The 17,566-nt window shown below is 25.5% G+C and overlaps 4 protein-coding genes across 4 annotated transcripts; 3 read left to right on the top strand and 1 right to left on the bottom strand.

Annotated features, from left to right (window-relative positions):
* Positions 1-2,611: 2,611 nt before the first annotated feature.
* DICPUDRAFT_149107 (uncharacterized protein) lies at positions 2,612-3,073 on the top strand (the record flags this gene model as incomplete). Its single annotated transcript, XM_003285216.1, has 2 exons — positions 2,612-2,833; positions 2,927-3,073. 2 exons carry the CDS (start codon positions 2,612-2,614, stop codon positions 3,071-3,073), a joined length of 369 nt encoding a protein of 122 aa, XP_003285264.1.
* A 927-nt stretch (positions 3,074-4,000) lies between these two features.
* DICPUDRAFT_76185 (uncharacterized protein) lies at positions 4,001-5,628 on the top strand (the record flags this gene model as incomplete). The annotated part of the gene is made up of 3 exons (XM_003285215.1): positions 4,001-4,064; positions 4,156-4,521; positions 4,598-5,628. The coding sequence occupies 3 exons, from the start codon at positions 4,001-4,003 to the stop codon at positions 5,626-5,628; spliced, it is 1,461 nt and encodes a 486-aa protein (XP_003285263.1).
* Positions 5,629-5,970: 342 nt separating this feature from the next.
* On the top strand, positions 5,971-12,928 carry DICPUDRAFT_149105 (uncharacterized protein; the record flags this gene model as incomplete). The annotated part of the gene is made up of 2 exons (XM_003285214.1): positions 5,971-6,136; positions 6,216-12,928. 2 exons carry the CDS (start codon positions 5,971-5,973, stop codon positions 12,926-12,928), a joined length of 6,879 nt encoding a protein of 2,292 aa, XP_003285262.1.
* Positions 12,929-16,059: 3,131 nt separating this feature from the next.
* DICPUDRAFT_149104 (uncharacterized protein) lies at positions 16,060-16,920 on the bottom strand (the record flags this gene model as incomplete). Its single annotated transcript, XM_003285191.1, has 1 exon — positions 16,060-16,920. One exon carries the CDS (start codon positions 16,918-16,920, stop codon positions 16,060-16,062), a length of 861 nt encoding a protein of 286 aa, XP_003285239.1.
* Between the last annotated feature and the right edge of the window lie 646 nt (positions 16,921-17,566).

Below are 17,566 nucleotides of genomic sequence, written 5' to 3'. Positions count from 1 at the left end.
CATAGTATTAGATTTATGAATATGGTTTTGTGAAGGTTTTTGAAAAGGAAAATAAAAATATTATAATTAATAAAATTCAAAATTTAAAAAAAAAAATTTTTAAAAAAAGCGCTCATTGTAATCATAATTAAAAAAAAAAATAAAAAAATATTTAAAAAATTTTAAAGAAATTTATAAAAAATTAAATTTATAAAACTAAATAAATTTTTTTTTTTTTTTTTTTTTTTTTTTTTTTTTTTTTATAATGTATTTTCATTCAGCTATCATACCAATTTGATTATCATATAATGAACTACCAAATTCTTACTTTATTCCTTTTCCACATATCAATTATGAAATGAATTATAATAAAATAATATAAATGGAAAAATCAATTCTTTAAAAGGAAGATGTGTTTAATTTATTTGAAAATTAAAAAATTTTGAAAAAAAAAACCTCCCCTGTTTCAAATTATTACCAATTTTGATTGTAGCAGATCTACATTTTTTTTGTGCAATACAAATTTTACTTATTTTGGAATTGATGATTATATAACTAGAAATAGTTATAGATTAATTAATTAATTAATTTTAAATTAAATTTTTTTATTTTTTTTATTTTTATTAAAAAAACTAAAAAGTATTTAAAGAAAATAATTTCTTAAAATTTATTTTTTTCATTATACACATTCAGATAAATTCAAATTAAAAAAAAAAAAAAAAAAAAAAAAATTTAATATATAAAAAAAAAAAAAATAATTTCAAAAAAAAAACACACACTACACTTCACTTCACACTATTATCAATATGGTGGTTAATTATGTATTCTGCGTGGTGGGATACATAATTAACCATTCGGCTCTAATATACTAACCTCCCCTTGGTAAAGCTGGAAACACTCTTTACAAAAAGGGGCCAATAGTATAAAAAATAAAAAATAATTAAAAATATTATCAAAACATATCCGGGATTTTTTATCATTAAAGCATATCGAGGATTTTTTTGCATTTAATTATTATAATTCAACTATAGTTTTTTATTTTTTATTTTGATACTATTATAAAGACATATAAAAAGCTATCTTTTTAAATAATCAAAATAATTATTTTAGATTATTAAAACATATCATTAAAAAAAAAAAAACATATCGGGGATTTTTTAGCAATGAAACATATCAAGTTTTAATATATATAATCAAAACATAGCGAGGGTTTTTTAGCATTAAAACATATAAAGTATTTTTTAGCATTTAATTATTAAAATTCAACTATAATTTATTTTTTAATAAAATTTATTATTATTCTCATTCAAAAATATACAATTGGATAGGATCATTCAATAAAATCAAGATTTATTGTATAATAATTATAAATTAATTATTTTATTGGATCATTAAAACATATCAAGTATTGTGTTACATTCAAAAATATTAAATATTATGGATCATTAAATATTATCAAGTATTGTGTATCATTCATTATATATCAAATATTATGGATAATTAAAAATATCAAGAATTTAATTGCATATAAAAATATCAACAATTGTGTATCATTAAAATATAATCAAGGTTTATTTAGCATTAAAACAAATAAGGATTTTTTTATTTTGATAACCATAATTTTATAAAATTTATTTCATTATACACATTCAAGAATATACAATTGGTTTGGATCATTCAATAATATCATGATTTATTGTACAATAATTATAATGTAAAAGTGAAGATAATTAAAAGCAAATGCTTTAAATTAATCAGTAAAATGTAATGTATTATCATCAAAATTCACTTAATTAATTAATTATAACTTAAATAGTCATTTAATCAAACAATTATAATAATTAATAATTTTAATAATTAAAAATAATTTAATTTAAAAAATAAAAAAATAAAAAAAAATAAAATAAAAAATTTTCGAATTTTTCGTTTTATTCAATTTTCTCATAAACTTAAAAATCATATAATTTATTATCTTTATTTTTATTGTTTATTAATTATTTATTTATGTACATTACAATTACAAAAATTGACCACTTGGCTATCATTGCTACACCAGTTAATAATATATCACCGGAAAGATTTTATATTATAAAAAATTGCCTCAAGCCGGGATCGAACCAGCGACCTTAAGAACTTCAGTCTCACGCTCGTACCAACTGAGCTATTAAGGCATTTGCTGACTTTGTTAAAGTTTCAGAATCCAAGTCCGTTTTTTTAAAAATTTTATCTAAAATTCCTTTTTTCTTGTTGTGAAACTATAATTTTATCTCAATCTATTGCATAAACGGTTCATTTTCAATGTTTCTTTATATTTTAAATTCCTCTGCCCAATTCTTAGTGGAAAAAAAAATGGTTGTCTTTTTTTTTTTTATTAAAAATTCTTAAATATTATTGAGATTTTTAAAATTGTTATTGATAAAAATTAAAAATCATATTGGATTTTTTTTTAAAAAAAAAATAATATTAATTGGATCAATTTAGTTTAATTTAATTTTTATTTTTTTTATTATTAAAAAACGAAAAAAAAAATTTTTAAAAAATTTTTTTATTTTATTTTAATTTTTTTCATTTTTTTTTTTATTTTTTTTTTTTTTTTGAAAATTTAAAATAATATCACCTTATTAAAAAAAAAATGACAACTACAGGTATTACAACATCATCAATTGTTTTATTCAGAAGACTTATTAGAGAAGGTTATAGATATAATTCATTCAAATATGATCCATGGTGGAGAACAAATGTAATTCAATTATTTAGAGAAAATAAAGATGTTACAGACCCAGTTGAAATCCAAAAATTACAAGACAAAGTTAAATCATATAGATATCTTTTAAAAAGTTCCAAAGATTTAAGTGTAAATAGATAATGGACAAACAAAAAAAACACAATTCAAATTAAAATTAATCCAATACTAATATTTTTATATATTATTCATCAATATTAACAGGAATTATTAGATTCATGGAATATTGCAATTCCATCAAGACAAAGAATTGAAAAATCATCACAAAGAGTTGGTCTTAAAGTACCAGAATGGCCAGAGGATAGAGAGTTAAGAATTCAAAAAGAAAAAGAATTTGGATTAAAAAAATAATATGGTTTTAAAATAAATTTGTAAATAAATAAAAATACATTGTTCGAAAACAATCAATTGTTGTTGTTGTTGTTGTTTAATTTTAGTTTTTAGTTTTTAATGTATATTAATGGTAGTTGTTAAAGAGTATTTAGGGAAAAAATGATATATGCTATAGTTTTAATAATAATTAATATTTTATATTTATTGTTTTATTGGTAATTATATTTTTAAGGTGAAGAGGATAGTTATAGTTTTGATTTATCTTGAATTAACAAGATTTTTTTTTTCCTTGCATAGAATTTCATTGAGATTTGTTGGTATTATTTTCTTTTTTCTTCAATTATTCCTAACAGACAATGGACGATATTGTAATATGCAATATATTGAAAGTTTCTTTCATTATAAACTTTAACTTTTAATGCCTAATTATTAAAATATATACAGTTAATACTTACTATTTAAATTCTATACGATATTTATTATTTGTTTAAATAATAATATTTTCTTACCCCCAATAAAATAAAAACCCACACTAAAAATTAAAAAAAAATAAAAATAAATAATAAAAAAAAAAATAGTTTAAAAAAATAAAAAAATAACAATTTTACAAAGCTTTATCTATATTACATTTTGAATAAAATTTAATAGTTTAATATTATTTTTTTTATAAATACAATATTATTGTTAATTTTATAAATTGGTATAAAATACTTTTTTTAAAAAAAATCTTCAAAAAAAAAAAAAATAAAAAGAAATTCTTTATCCATATATATATAAATGTAAATGTCTCTTTAAAAATATTAAAAGATATTTATTTAATATTATTTTATTTTAATTTTTAAAATAATTTTTATAACATTTTTTTTTATTTAAAATATTTTAATTTTAAAATTTTTTTTTAAAAGAACTTAAATCAAATTTAGTTAAATTTTTTATGAGAAAATAATGATGTTATTCAAAAAATTATTAAAATTACTAATTTTAATTAGTCTTTATTTTAAAATAATAAGTAAGAAAAACCCTTTTATATTTTTTTTTCAATTAGAACTATTAATTATTAATTTTTTTATATTTTTTTTTTTTTTAAAAAATTCAAAAAGATTGTGATATACCCCTTATTAATTACATAGAACCATTAAGTCAAAATGATAATATAATATCAATATATGGAAGGTTTTTTGGAAAAAAGCAAGAAGATGTTAAAGTTGAAATAGATTTAGGTAAAGGATTTGAAAGATATAACATTAGTGAATGGAGTGCATCTAGTTTGGTTTTAAATTTAAATCCACCATTGCCAAGGAATGCACCATTAAAACTATCAGTTTCTCAGTATACCATAAATCATACAATTTCATTTATGAATCCAAATTGTTTGGGGTTAACACAATGTAACGGCCACGGTGTTTGTCCAGGAGGTTTAAAATGTGTCTGTAACGAACCATGGTCGGGTGACGATTGTTCTAAAGGTATGTATATTATTGAATAAAACATTTTTAAATAATATATACATATATATCACTAACATTTATATTTCTATTGTAGTCGAGGGTGAAGACATGTTAGAATTAAAAAGTGGCAAGCAAACCGTTCCACTACCTAATCATCTAAACAACTTTCAAACTAGTATTGGGTTGGTTCTAAAAGAGATAACAAAGAAAGGATATACAGTTAACAGTTATTTGCTCACACCAGCTCAAGAGTATGGCAGTATTAACAGAGCGGATTTTCTTGTCAATCGTTATAAAACTAACACATTTATGAGCTCTGCCGATCTACCATTCAATTGTGATATAACATTAAACCATTATTTGGCAAATCAAACATCAAGCATTGGCAATAATTATATTTATCAAGTTAAGGATGGAATTGGGTTAGCAGTGATCGTCAGAGGCTTTGTTAGCAAACCACCAACTAATAAATTAATTTTATATTTATATCCGATGATCAAAAGCAATAACACCAGTTCAAATACATCGTCACTATCATCAACACCTCCACATGATATATCAGTTTCTAAAATTGATAATGATGATGAAATCATTGCTTCAGATCCTAGTACCACTATCACTAAAAACAACTACGACACCGTCAATATGATTATTGATAATCAAAAGCTACGTTCAAATATCTATGATTTTGGTTTAATTTTAGGTAACTTTTCAACATTCAATACATCAGTTGAAAAACTATACAATATTTCAAATATAAAAGAGGATGCTAAAGAAACCAAATTATATTCAATTTTATCTATTTCGGCAATATCTTCAAAATATTTATATTTTTTTTCGGATTACTATCCAACAACAATCGAGGATCCACCTGTAAATTCAACAAAACCCAGCCCAACCCCTAAAGCCTCAATACAACCACCATCAAACCAACACATTTTAGATGATGATGATCAAGTTTCTGAAAAAGAGTCTCCATCTCCATCACCAACACCAACAGCATCACCACCATCAAAATCATCCACCGACAATATTGAAAGTAATAATGCAACCAATCAAACCAACATTTTAAGCCTATCACTAATCTACTTTATTACCATTTGTTTAATATTTATTAGTTATTGAGTAACTATAAATAACTATTTCCCAAAAATAGGAATTCAAGTGTCGTTTTAAGAATATTAAAATAAAAAATGTAAAAAAATAATAATTTTTTTTAATTTTTTTTTTTTTTAATTTTTTTTTTTTTTTTAATATTTTTTTTTTTTTTATTTTTTCATTTTTTTTCACCCATGAACAGAAATAACCAACTATAACATAATAATAAATAATATAAACAACAAAAAATTATAATTATAGATTATGATTAATCAATTAACTATAATATAATAAAAAAAAAAATTTTAAATTTAAATTAAAAAATTTTTAAAAGTTTATATTTAGAATATCGTTTCTTTTCAGAGAGAAATGGAGTCCTCTATCGATCCATTATTAAAAAATAGAACCATTTTCTCAACTACCAAACCAGATATACCAACACTTAACAATGGAGTTAAACCACATAATTACCAAATAGAAGCTTTTTATGAATGTATTAAAAGAAATTCAATTATAGTTTTACCGACTGGTACAGGTAAATATTTTTATAAAGAAAATATAAATTAAAAAACAAAAAAAATATTTATAAATTATTATTTTAATTTTGTTACTAGGTAAAACTTTAATTTCAATTTTGGCCCTTTTAGAAATGCATAGATTAAACTATCCAATTAATAATAAAGTTGCGTTATTCTTGGTTAGCTCTGTGCACTTGGTTAAACAACAAGCAGAATCAATAGAACAATATACAAAACTTAGGGTAATTACAATGAGCAGTAATACTTCAAACAAAATCGAAAGAAGACAATTTTTAGGGAAAAAGGAATCATACGACGTTTTAGTTGCAACACCACAAACTGTTATCAATTCAATCAAAAATGGATTTATATTTATAGAAGATTTTCATATTATTATTTTTGATGAAGTCCATCATGCTGTTGGTGAAAGTTCATACTCGATGTTAATGGATATCTATACATCGGTCAGTGATGGTGCCGCTAAACCCAGAATTATAGGTCTCACCGCTTCAATCTCACATAGTTCTGTTATTTTCGATGTAGAGAATGCCATAACCGAAATTGGACAATTAGAAAAACGTATGTGCTCCTCTGTATTTAGACCAACCAGTTTAGAACATGACTTTATCAGTAAACCTGAGATTATAGAGTATACCAATTCCGATCAACAGCAATCCATTTTCGAAACGATTTCACTATATTTAGTTAAGGAAATTAATGCAGTAAAGGGAAGCTACGACGATTTAATCTTTGAAGACATTAGATCAAATAAATTTTTAAAATCTCTCAAGATCTTTTTATTATTTTCAAAACAGAATAATAAGCCACAAGAGTATCTAGATAAAATTACAAATCTTATCAACATATATTCAGACTATATCACATTAGATATTGAAGGTTCGAAAACATTTTTATCATTACCATCGATCAATCAAAACCTAAAGGATGAAATTGAAAAAAGTTTTGAATTAAACCAGAATATTAATAAACCTGTCGAATTAGAAATATTTTCAAATAAAATCACATGCTTATTAAATATTTTAAAAACCAAAATTAATTTATTAGATCAAGAAGAAAAAGAAAATCAAGATAGTAATAATAACATTACAGAAAATAATATAGATAATAATAATAATAACAAAAATGGTAAATCAAAAAAAAAACTTAAATTAAATTGTATTATATTTGTCGAAACAAGAACAATTGGTAAAAGATTAATAAATTTATTAAGAAAAGATGAAATTATAAACACATATAAACCAAAGATGATATTTGGAACAGCTGGCGAAGATGGTATGACAATAAGAAAACAAATTAAAAGAGTTGATGACTTCAAGAATGGATCATGTGAAATTTTAATTGCCACCAATGTCTTGGAAGAAGGTATAGATATTCCAGAATGTAAACTAGTAATTTGTTTTGATAGTATATATAGTGTCAGATCCTTAATTCAACGTCGTGGTAGAGAGCGTACTCAAACCAATTTCATTGCAATGATAAACTCAAAGGACAAGTCGCGTATCGAGAGAGTTATGAATAGCGAACTTTTAATGACTAGAGCAATCATCCAAATTTTAGAAAATCGAAATTCACCATCCCTATTAATTAAAAATAATGAAGGTGATAACCAAGAGATTGAAGATACTAAGATTAGATCGTTCATTGAAGATCCAAATACAACTTTAAAAGAACATTTGGAGGAATTTGATCTCAAGGCCAACATCGGTGATAATGATACCGATCAAATTAACACAAAAGAGTTTTTATTCTTTTATTGCGTCAATCAAGATATGATAGAGTCATTTAAAACTTATATCAAGGGATATAATAGGGTTATTCGAGAACAATATCAAGAAGAAAAGAAAAAGAACAGCGGTTTTTCAGATTCGGGCTCAAATTCTGATTTAGATTCAAATTCCAATTCTGAAATTCCAGAATTTTCGGACTCTGATTCAGAAATTTCAGAGTTTTCAGATTCAGATGTCCCAAGTGATTCGGACTCTGATACAGAATTAAATAATAAAAAAATTAATAATAATTATAATTATAATAATAATTATAATAATAATAATAATAATAATAATAATAATAATGAAAGCAATAACAATATAAACGACATTGATAATGACGATGAAGATAATGACGATGAAAATTTAAATTTTAGAGTTTTATCAGTTGAAACAAACAAAAATAATACAAATGAACCATATTTATCAATTTATATAACAGTTTTAATAAGAGTATTAAAATCAAAAAAAGATGACTTGGTTAATGATTTTAAAAACTATGTAAACAAAAAATTTAGATATTGGTTATACTGCTCAAATATAAATCAAATGGCGTTAAACCAATCAGATATTAACAATACATACAGATTTTCAAATGATAAAAAAGGCAATAGTTATTTTGAATACGGCAATTTAATAGAACCAACATCATTCTTATATGTAGATAAATTCCCTAGTGCAATGGAAACCATAGTACTACAACCAAACAAAATAGTCATAAAGAGTTCAATAACGAATTTCAATTTGGAAATGCAGCTTAACGATTTAGAAACCTATTGTCTATTCAAGCCTCCAAAGTTTATACCATCATCTGATCAAACCTCCTATCAGTATGAATTTTATTTCTTTGCAATTAGACCACTTATGATAAAGAAATGTATCTTTAAAGCTCAAAACAAAACCTATAATGACTGTGTTATGTCAAGAAATATAAGTTTAGGAAAGAGTTTTGTATACAGAATAAAACTAAACTTAAACCAAAGAGATATTCAACATTTTATTTCCCAATTAAGATATCTTGGTTTCAAATTGTATCAAGCCCACATTCAAGACAGCCACTTAATACCAGAAAACTTTAAATTGAACTTTGATAGCATAAAAAAACGTTCAAAAGAAATCTACTACTTGTTAAATTGTATTGACTCCCAAAGATCCTATGGTAAAATGTTAACCCAAAGCTTTATTGATCAAATTGGCCAATTTCTTGCTAGGAATAAAATTAAACAAGCTCGTTATATCATAAGTCAAGCACTCTCAAACAAAACCAAATTCTTTGACTATACAAATTTGTTCAAAAGAATCGATCAAGATAGCGATAACAATCCAAAGAGTGATTTATTCGATGATTTTCAATTGAAAGGTGATGACCTTTTTATTCCAGTTAAAGAAGTATTTGTTACACCAACGAGAATCGTATTGGTACCACCGCGTTTAACCTCTGGAAATAGAGTAATTCGTAGCTTTGGTAATGATCCATCAAGATTTTTATTATACAACTTTACAGATGAAAATTTTGAACCATTTTTAGGTCTTAATAAGAGTCATCCATTAATTTTAGATGGTCAATCTAAACATTTAAAAAATGGTCTCGAAATCATACCATTGTCTGGTGAATATTATCGTTATATTGGTAATAGTCAATCACAATCAAAAAAGTATTCTGCTTGGTTTTATTTAGAAGATCCAAAGTATAAAATTGAAGATGCTTTCAAATGGAGTGGGATCGATACTAGTATCCCAATGAGAAAAGTTTACAGACAATTTTGTTTATTATTTTCAAGTACATCCAAATCAATTGTTATCGATAAAAGTAAATATAAAACCATCGACGATGTTTACGATTCAACTGGTGCTCATAATTTCACTGAAGGCTGCGGTATAATTGGTAAATATTTAGTGGATGCTATCAACAAGAAAATGAACTATCATCCATGCACCTGCGCTTACCAAATTAGAATTGGTGGCTCTAAAGGTGTTGTAGTATTAAATGATACTGACTCTATATCATTGGGTAATGGTAAAAGTATCCCAATGGATCCAACCTGCATTTACATTCGTGAAAGTATGACCAAATTTATGAAAGATCCATCAGATGATGAAACTCATCGTACATTAGAAATTATTTCAGTTTCAACAACATCAAGATGCAAACTCAACCGTCAAGCCATCAACCTATTATTAAATGCTGGTACAGAAGAGTCCTCAATTCTTTCATTTTTAGATAAATCATTAAATGAAAATGCCCAAACTCTAGTAGATATTGGCTTATCCAAAGACCTTTTAAATGAATTTTATCCCAATATTAGCGAATATGAGCTTTTCAACGACTACTATATTAGAACCATTGTATTAAAGCATTTTAAAACCAAATTATTACGTATTCAAGATAAATGCCACATCGAAGTTGAAGATAGTAGAAATGTATTAGGTGTTACTGATTTTAGTGGAAAACTCGGTCCAAACCAAGTTTATTTAGAAGTTGCCGATTTTGATGATAACAACAATATTATAAGATCAAAGGTTATTACTGGTAGAGTTGCTGTCTTAAAAAACCCATGTCATCACCCAGGCGATATTAGAATTTTAGAGGCAGTCGATATTCCATTACTTCATGGTAAAAGAAATATTTTATTCTTTTCAATCAATGGGGAAGTACCAAACTTTAAAGAATGCTCCGGTAGTGATTTAGATGGTGACCGTTATTTTATCGTATATGACAATGTTTTAATTAACGATAAAATGAAAAACTCAGATCCATACCTTGGTGAAAGTGTTGCCGCTACTGTAGGTGGGGAAGGTGAGGGTCTTCATGATGTTTATCTTTTCAATATCGATAAAACCAATTTAGGTAAACTCTCAAATAAACATTTAATAATATCTGATTTGGAAGGGGTTGACAGTGAAATCGCAATCGATTTGGCAATCCAATGTGCTATTGAAGTAGACTCTGTTAAAACCAATAAACATGGCGTATTACCAGCCAACGCGAAAGCTGCTATGAACAAATGCGGTATCCCTCATTTTATGGCATCTACGACTCTTGGAACAACAAATATTTACCACAGCGATAAAGTCATTGGTCAAATTTATGATAGCGCAAGTCGTTTAATGTGGTTTGGTGACTTTTTACCTGAAATAAAAGTTGATGAAAATATGCTAGTAGATGGTTACAAGAACTATATAGATCAAAAGAATTTGATCACTTATAGGTTATATAAAACAAGAATTAATAATTTATTACGTATTTATGGCTCAAACTCCGAAGAAGATTTACTTTTAGGTTTTGTAGATCCCAAACTCGTGGAAAAATGGACAAATGATGTAAAAAGACAAATTAAAGAAAAATATTTCAAAATTCAAGATGAATTTTATCAATATTTTATTGAAGAATTTATTAAAAATACTAAACCACAACCACAACCACAACCACAACAACAACAACAACAACCACAGAAAATGGTTCAAGAACCATTACAACAACAACCAGTACAGCAACAACCAGTTTATCTCAATGGCCCAAGAGCACAAAATAGAAGTGGTCCACCAAGGAGTAGAATTAGCCCACAGAAAATTAAACAAACACCCCCAACCCCAAATTCAGCCAATTCGAAATATAACTTGGATGTTACAGATTTATTAAATCAATGTTCAAAAGAAATTGAAAAGAAAATTTCAGCATGGTACTACATTTGCTATAGCGATCCAGAGGAAAATAGAACCTTGAGTTTCAGTAGAGTGGCTCAAAAATTAAAGAAAGAAGCTGAAAGTGGTCTTTCAAAAAGTAACAAGAAACCATTAAGCGATAGTATAAAACAATTCACAAAAAGAAAAAAAGAAGAATTGGATCAAAACTTTAAAACCAGATTAGAACTATTATCCGAAATCCAAAATACATTAAAGGGAACAATCTTTGATACCGTTTACAAATTTGAAATCACCGGGACAACACTCAACTATTTTTTCGATTCGAAATCAAATTTAAATGTTTTCATTTCTGAAAAGGTTGGAGATGCTCAACCAAAAGATAAATTTGAAAAACAATATGTTTTAACTAGGTTAAATGAAGAGTTATATAGAAGCAAGTTAGACATTAGAGGATTGGCATTAAATTTAAATAATTTAACATTAGATTTTATTTATAAACATCTTCATTTCCAATTCACTACAGACCAAACATATCATCAGCAAAATTTAGCAATTAATAACTATATTTTCAAATATCCAATGCTATATTCACCAATATTAGTAATGTTAGAATGGGCCCAAAAAATTTCATTAACCCACCAAACTGACAATGATTCTGTAACCAACCAAACTGACGATGATACCCACTCAAATCAAAATAAAATAAAACCAAAAGAAGAAAACTATACAGCATTCAAAACTTCAAAATTGTTTTTAATGACTCTATTCATTAGATATTGTATTGATAATGAATTAATTAAAGAAATATCTCAGTTCGATCCAAACGCCAAAAACGACTATAATCAATTTTTTATTGAAACTGACCAAATCTATAGTGATATCTTTTTAAATTTCTTTAGAATATCCTCAGACTCTCTCCTCCAATATATATATAACCTCAAGCAATTCAAATTGGATAAGTTTAATTTTATTATCAAAACCGATAAAGATGAAAAGGAAAATGGAATGGATCAAATTAATACAATACCAGCAAATAATAATATTAACATTTCCAATAATAACTACACTATCGATGAAAAAGGAAAACTTTGTTTTTTAGGTGAACAATTCAGAGTGGCATACAATGGTATTTGTGTGTTGGTGGATATTTATAGATTCCTCGACAGTTGTTTACATACAATGACCAGATCCATGTCAATCCCAACTGTTCAAATAGGCAAATATCAAGAAAACAAATTATCAATCAAAAGAGATGTAGAACTTTTAAATGTAAACATTCAATTTATTGACACCGAAAAGTCACACACAATCGAAATTAGTGGTCTACCTTTAAAAATCCAAAAAGCAATCGATATTATTAGAAACTATATCAATTAAAATTTAAATAAATTAATAAATAGATATTATTTTTTAACTTTTATTTTGGATATTGTTTATAAATATATTACTTTATTATATAATTTATATTATTAGTGAAGGAGATAGTATTTTATTAATTAAGTTGTTGTGAATTTTGTATTTGGATGTTTTAAACAAATGTTTTAAATTAATCAGTAAATGGTAATGGTTTTTTTTTTTTTTTTAGTGAAGATGGTTCTTAATGGTATATTAAGTCATCAGAATTTTTATTGTGATTTGTTTGGTATGTGTTTTATACTTATATGAGTTTTACAAATGTTTTAAATTAATTTTTTCTTTTTTTTTTTTTTTTTTTTTTTAAAAGTGAAGATAATTAAAAGCAAATGCTTTAAATTAATCAGTAATTATTATAAGAAAAAAAAAACAAAAATAAAATTTTCCACAAAAAAAATTAAAAAAATTATAGACAGAATCCAAGGTTTTCAAGTGTGTAATTTGATTTTTATTAAATTGCTGTAAGGAATTCTTGAAACATTGATTATAATTTTATTTTTTTAGCAATCGATTTTTTGAAATTTATTTTTTTTATGGGATTTATTTTTGATAATGGTCATTTTTCTCAATTTTTTAATAAAAATAATTTTAAAAAATAAAATTTAAAAAAAAAAAAAAAAAAGATATTTTGGTGTTGTTTTATTTTTTAAAAACATTCAATAAAATTTGCTGCAAATTTATTGAATATACTAATCTTTAAAATTATAAGATGAAATTTAAGGAAATTAACAATCAATAGTTCCTACCAATTTTTAAACTTAAATATTTTCATATATTTTTATAAAATAAAAAAAAATTGGGAAAAAAATAAAGATTTTTAATTTTAGATTGAAAAAAATCTTGATCCCATAACAAATCGATGGTAAAAAAATAAAATTATAACCAAAGTTTCAAGAATTCCTTACAGCTATTTATATCAAATCAAATTTCTCACTTGAAAACCTTTGGATTCTATCTATAATTTTTTTTTTATTGTAATGTAGATGGAGCTACTTTAGTTATAGATAAATAATAAATATAAATAATTCTAATAATCAAATAAATATACAATTCTTTGTTTGTGAAAACTAAAACCAAAAACTGAAAACTAAAAAATAAAATTTTATTTTTTAAATTTTTCAATTTTTTTATTTTTATTTTATTTTTAATTTTTAATTTTAAATAATAAATTATTTAAAATAAAGGAAAATATAAATATATTATTTAGTTGAGATATAATTATAACTGTAATATTCATTTAATTCTAAAATGCATATGAATACATTACATATCCCCCACTTTGACTAAAGACCCAATAAGCCTCCTCCAAACACTGACCATCTATATTATATTTTTTTTTGTTTTTTTTTTTATTTTTTTTTATTTGTTTTTGTTGAGATAATTGATCATTTGACCATGTTGAATTAACTTTATCTTCACTACTCTAACTTCGTGTAAGTTCATGCACCAACCTTTTTCAATTATTCCGAAAGCAGTGCTGTATCCAATCCCTTTTTGAATAACCAATATTCCATGATTCCAATACTCTTACTTTATCGTAACCTCTGATTTCGCTTGTAATTTTTATACTTGAATTAAAGACCTTTTTATAATCAACCTGGATTACCATCTATACTAATTCTTGCTATTATCGGGATACTATTGACGCTTTAGATTACGAAGTACCAAACTTTAATCTTTAGCTTTTTAACGCACCAATTGAAATGTAAGCTGCCGCAGCAACCTATAGAGCTACCATCCTAAACCTGATTGGCATCCATTTCCATCATTCCATTGATTTGTCGCAACTGAATTATATGTCAGTTTCTGTACATTAGTCTATTTCACCTAAATGCACCTCTTATTTGCATAGTTTTAGCCAATGCGTGGCTCCTAACGCACCATTTGAAACATAAGCTACCTCTGTAACTACCTATGGAGCTACCCTCTTTATCGTGATTGGTATACATCTCCGTCTTTTCATTTGATTTGTTACAACTGATTTCTATTTCAGTTCTGTACACTAGTCTATTTCACCTAAATGCACTTCTTATTTTGCATAGTTTTAGCCAATGCGTGGCTCCTAACGCACCATTTGAAACGTAAGCTACCTCAGTAACTACCTATAGAGCTACCCTCTTTATCGTGATTGGCATACATCTCCGTCTTTTCATTTGATTTGTCGTAACTGATTTCTATTTCAGTTCTGTACACTAGTCTATTTCACCTTAATGCACTTCTTATTTTGCATAATTATAGCCAATGCGTGGCTTTTCTAACACCTGGTTAATACCTTAACTACAATTGATTGCACACAGGCAATATCCTTCAATTTAGCTTTTTATTAGCAATTAACCTCTACTCCTAACGCTCCGTGAGTTTTCTTGATTCCATCTGAACCAACCTGTTTTGACATGAGCACCCTTGATTCATCAAACTATACTTGCTTACTTTCGAACCCTCTGTAATACTTCAATATACTAGTTCCATTGCTATACCTTTATACGTTGGACACTCTAGCTCCTTTTGAATATTAACTGATTCTACCTTCATAACTGCAATATATTTGATTCCCGAATCAGCTCGAACAATTGATATTAATTAATTAATAAATTTTTTTTTTTTTACTATCACTATAACCACCATAGCTTTACTACTCTTACCGAATTAACGCAGACTCAAAGGTTTTTGTTAAGAACAGTAAGATCGTAAAAAAAAAAGTGTAATGTAGATGGAGCTACTTTAGTTATAGATAAATAATAAATATAAATAATTCTAATAATCAAATAAATATACAATTCTTTGTTTGTGAAAACTAAAACCGAAAACTGAAAACTAAAAAATAAAATTTTATTTTTTAAATTTTTCAATTTTTTTATTTTTATTTTATTTTTAATTTTTAATTTTAAATAATAAATTATTTAAAATAAAGGAAAATATAAATATATTATTTAGTTGAGATATAATTATTTTTTTTTTTTTTTTTTTTTTTTTTTTTTTTAAAAAAGCTTACTTAATAATATAATAAATATTATTAGTGTAAGCGACAGTGTTTATTTATATTAAAATATAAGAAGAAGTAGGGGTTGGGGTAAGGTTGGAATAACCTATCTAGTTTAAGAAGTTTTTTTTTTCTTAGATTTTTGTTCGATAGCAGGTGATTTCGGACTACCTGATTGGTACGTAGTGGATTTGATTGGTGTGGATATTTGGCTAACATTTCGAGTACGGTTACTTTTTGTAGTGGTATTCGTATTTGTTATGGCGGTTTCATTTTTGGAATTTTGTGAAGTTAATCTTGTAAAGATGTTGTTTAGTGCGTTAACCCTGGATGTTCTTAAGGGTTTGTTGGTTGATGATTTATTGTCATCTTGAGGTGATTGGTTTTTTAATTGTTTGTTTGTTTCATCATTAGATATTTCATCATTATCTATTGTGTTAGTTGGATTGTTAGATTCGTTATCAGAAATAGTTTCTTTGTGATCATCATCTTGATCATTAGAGTCGGCACAATCATTTTTGAGTATGGTAATGAGGTTCTCAAATTCTTTATCAGTGTAGATCCCCGACGAGTCTTCATTGATCATTTGATTCATTATGGTAGTGATGGTATCAATTTCTTTATCAGTGGCGGACCCCGAAAAATGTTCATTGATTAATTGATTCATTTTGGTAATGTTGTTATCAACTTCTTTATCAGTGGAGACCCTGGACATATCTTCATTGATTAATTGATTGATTTTGTTGTTAGGATGATTTTTTGATTTTGTTGCAGACTTAATCTTAATACGATAGTATGGTGATTGGAGTAGCTTTGATTTGATTGGGTTATTTTTGCTTTCGATGAGGTGGAAAAAGGAGGTATTGTTTTTGTTGACTTTGATGTGAGAAAGGAAGAAGTCAATTTTTAGGTTAAGTTGTTCTTTTAACACTTTTTCAATGTCTTGATTGGATGAGTTGATATTTCCAATTACCATATGGTAATCGTCGCAGTGTGTGATGAACTTGTTCATCTTGTTGGTGGTATCTCTTTCATTAAGGAGGTTATATAGGTTCTCTTTTGAGAGAGAGATAAAGAGAGTTTTCTTTTTCTTTTTGTCGAATGAGATCTTTTCTATATCTGTGTACTTGCTGAAATGAGTTATATGCTCATCTGATATTTGGTGGTTTGGGTAGTAAAATCTTAGATTGATGTTGTTTCCATTTTTTTCATAAGTGGATAGTTTGTTTTCTCGATCAATAATATCTTTAACACTTTTTTGAATTATAGAGATGCTTGATAAGAGTATATCTTCAACGCTATTGAAATTATTATGGGAAAAATCCTTTTTTTCCATATCTTTCCAATCTTTGGATAAATCTAATATGATTGGTTTTATGTTTGAAGATGGTGGTGGGAAAAATGTTTGTGGTTGGATTGGCTTTTAAAAAGACAAATTGATGAAGATTGGAGATTGCCGAGATAGAAGATTAAAGATCTTTAATGCGGTCTAATTTCTTTTGATCTATGTTTTGTGGTGTATAATTACTATACGTTGATATAGCTTTTAAAAAGCTGTTGGACAGTGCTAAAATTATTTGATAAAACTTAATTTATAAAAAGTAAGATTTTATATGATGTTA

The sequence above is a fragment of the Dictyostelium purpureum genome (genome assembly GCF_000190715.1).
Source record: "Dictyostelium purpureum unplaced genomic scaffold DICPUscaffold_41, whole genome shotgun sequence".
NCBI lineage: Eukaryota > Evosea > Eumycetozoa > Dictyosteliales > Dictyosteliaceae > Dictyostelium > Dictyostelium purpureum.
The sequence above is the reverse complement of the archived record's forward strand: the minus strand, read 5'-3'. Positions and strand labels throughout refer to the sequence as shown.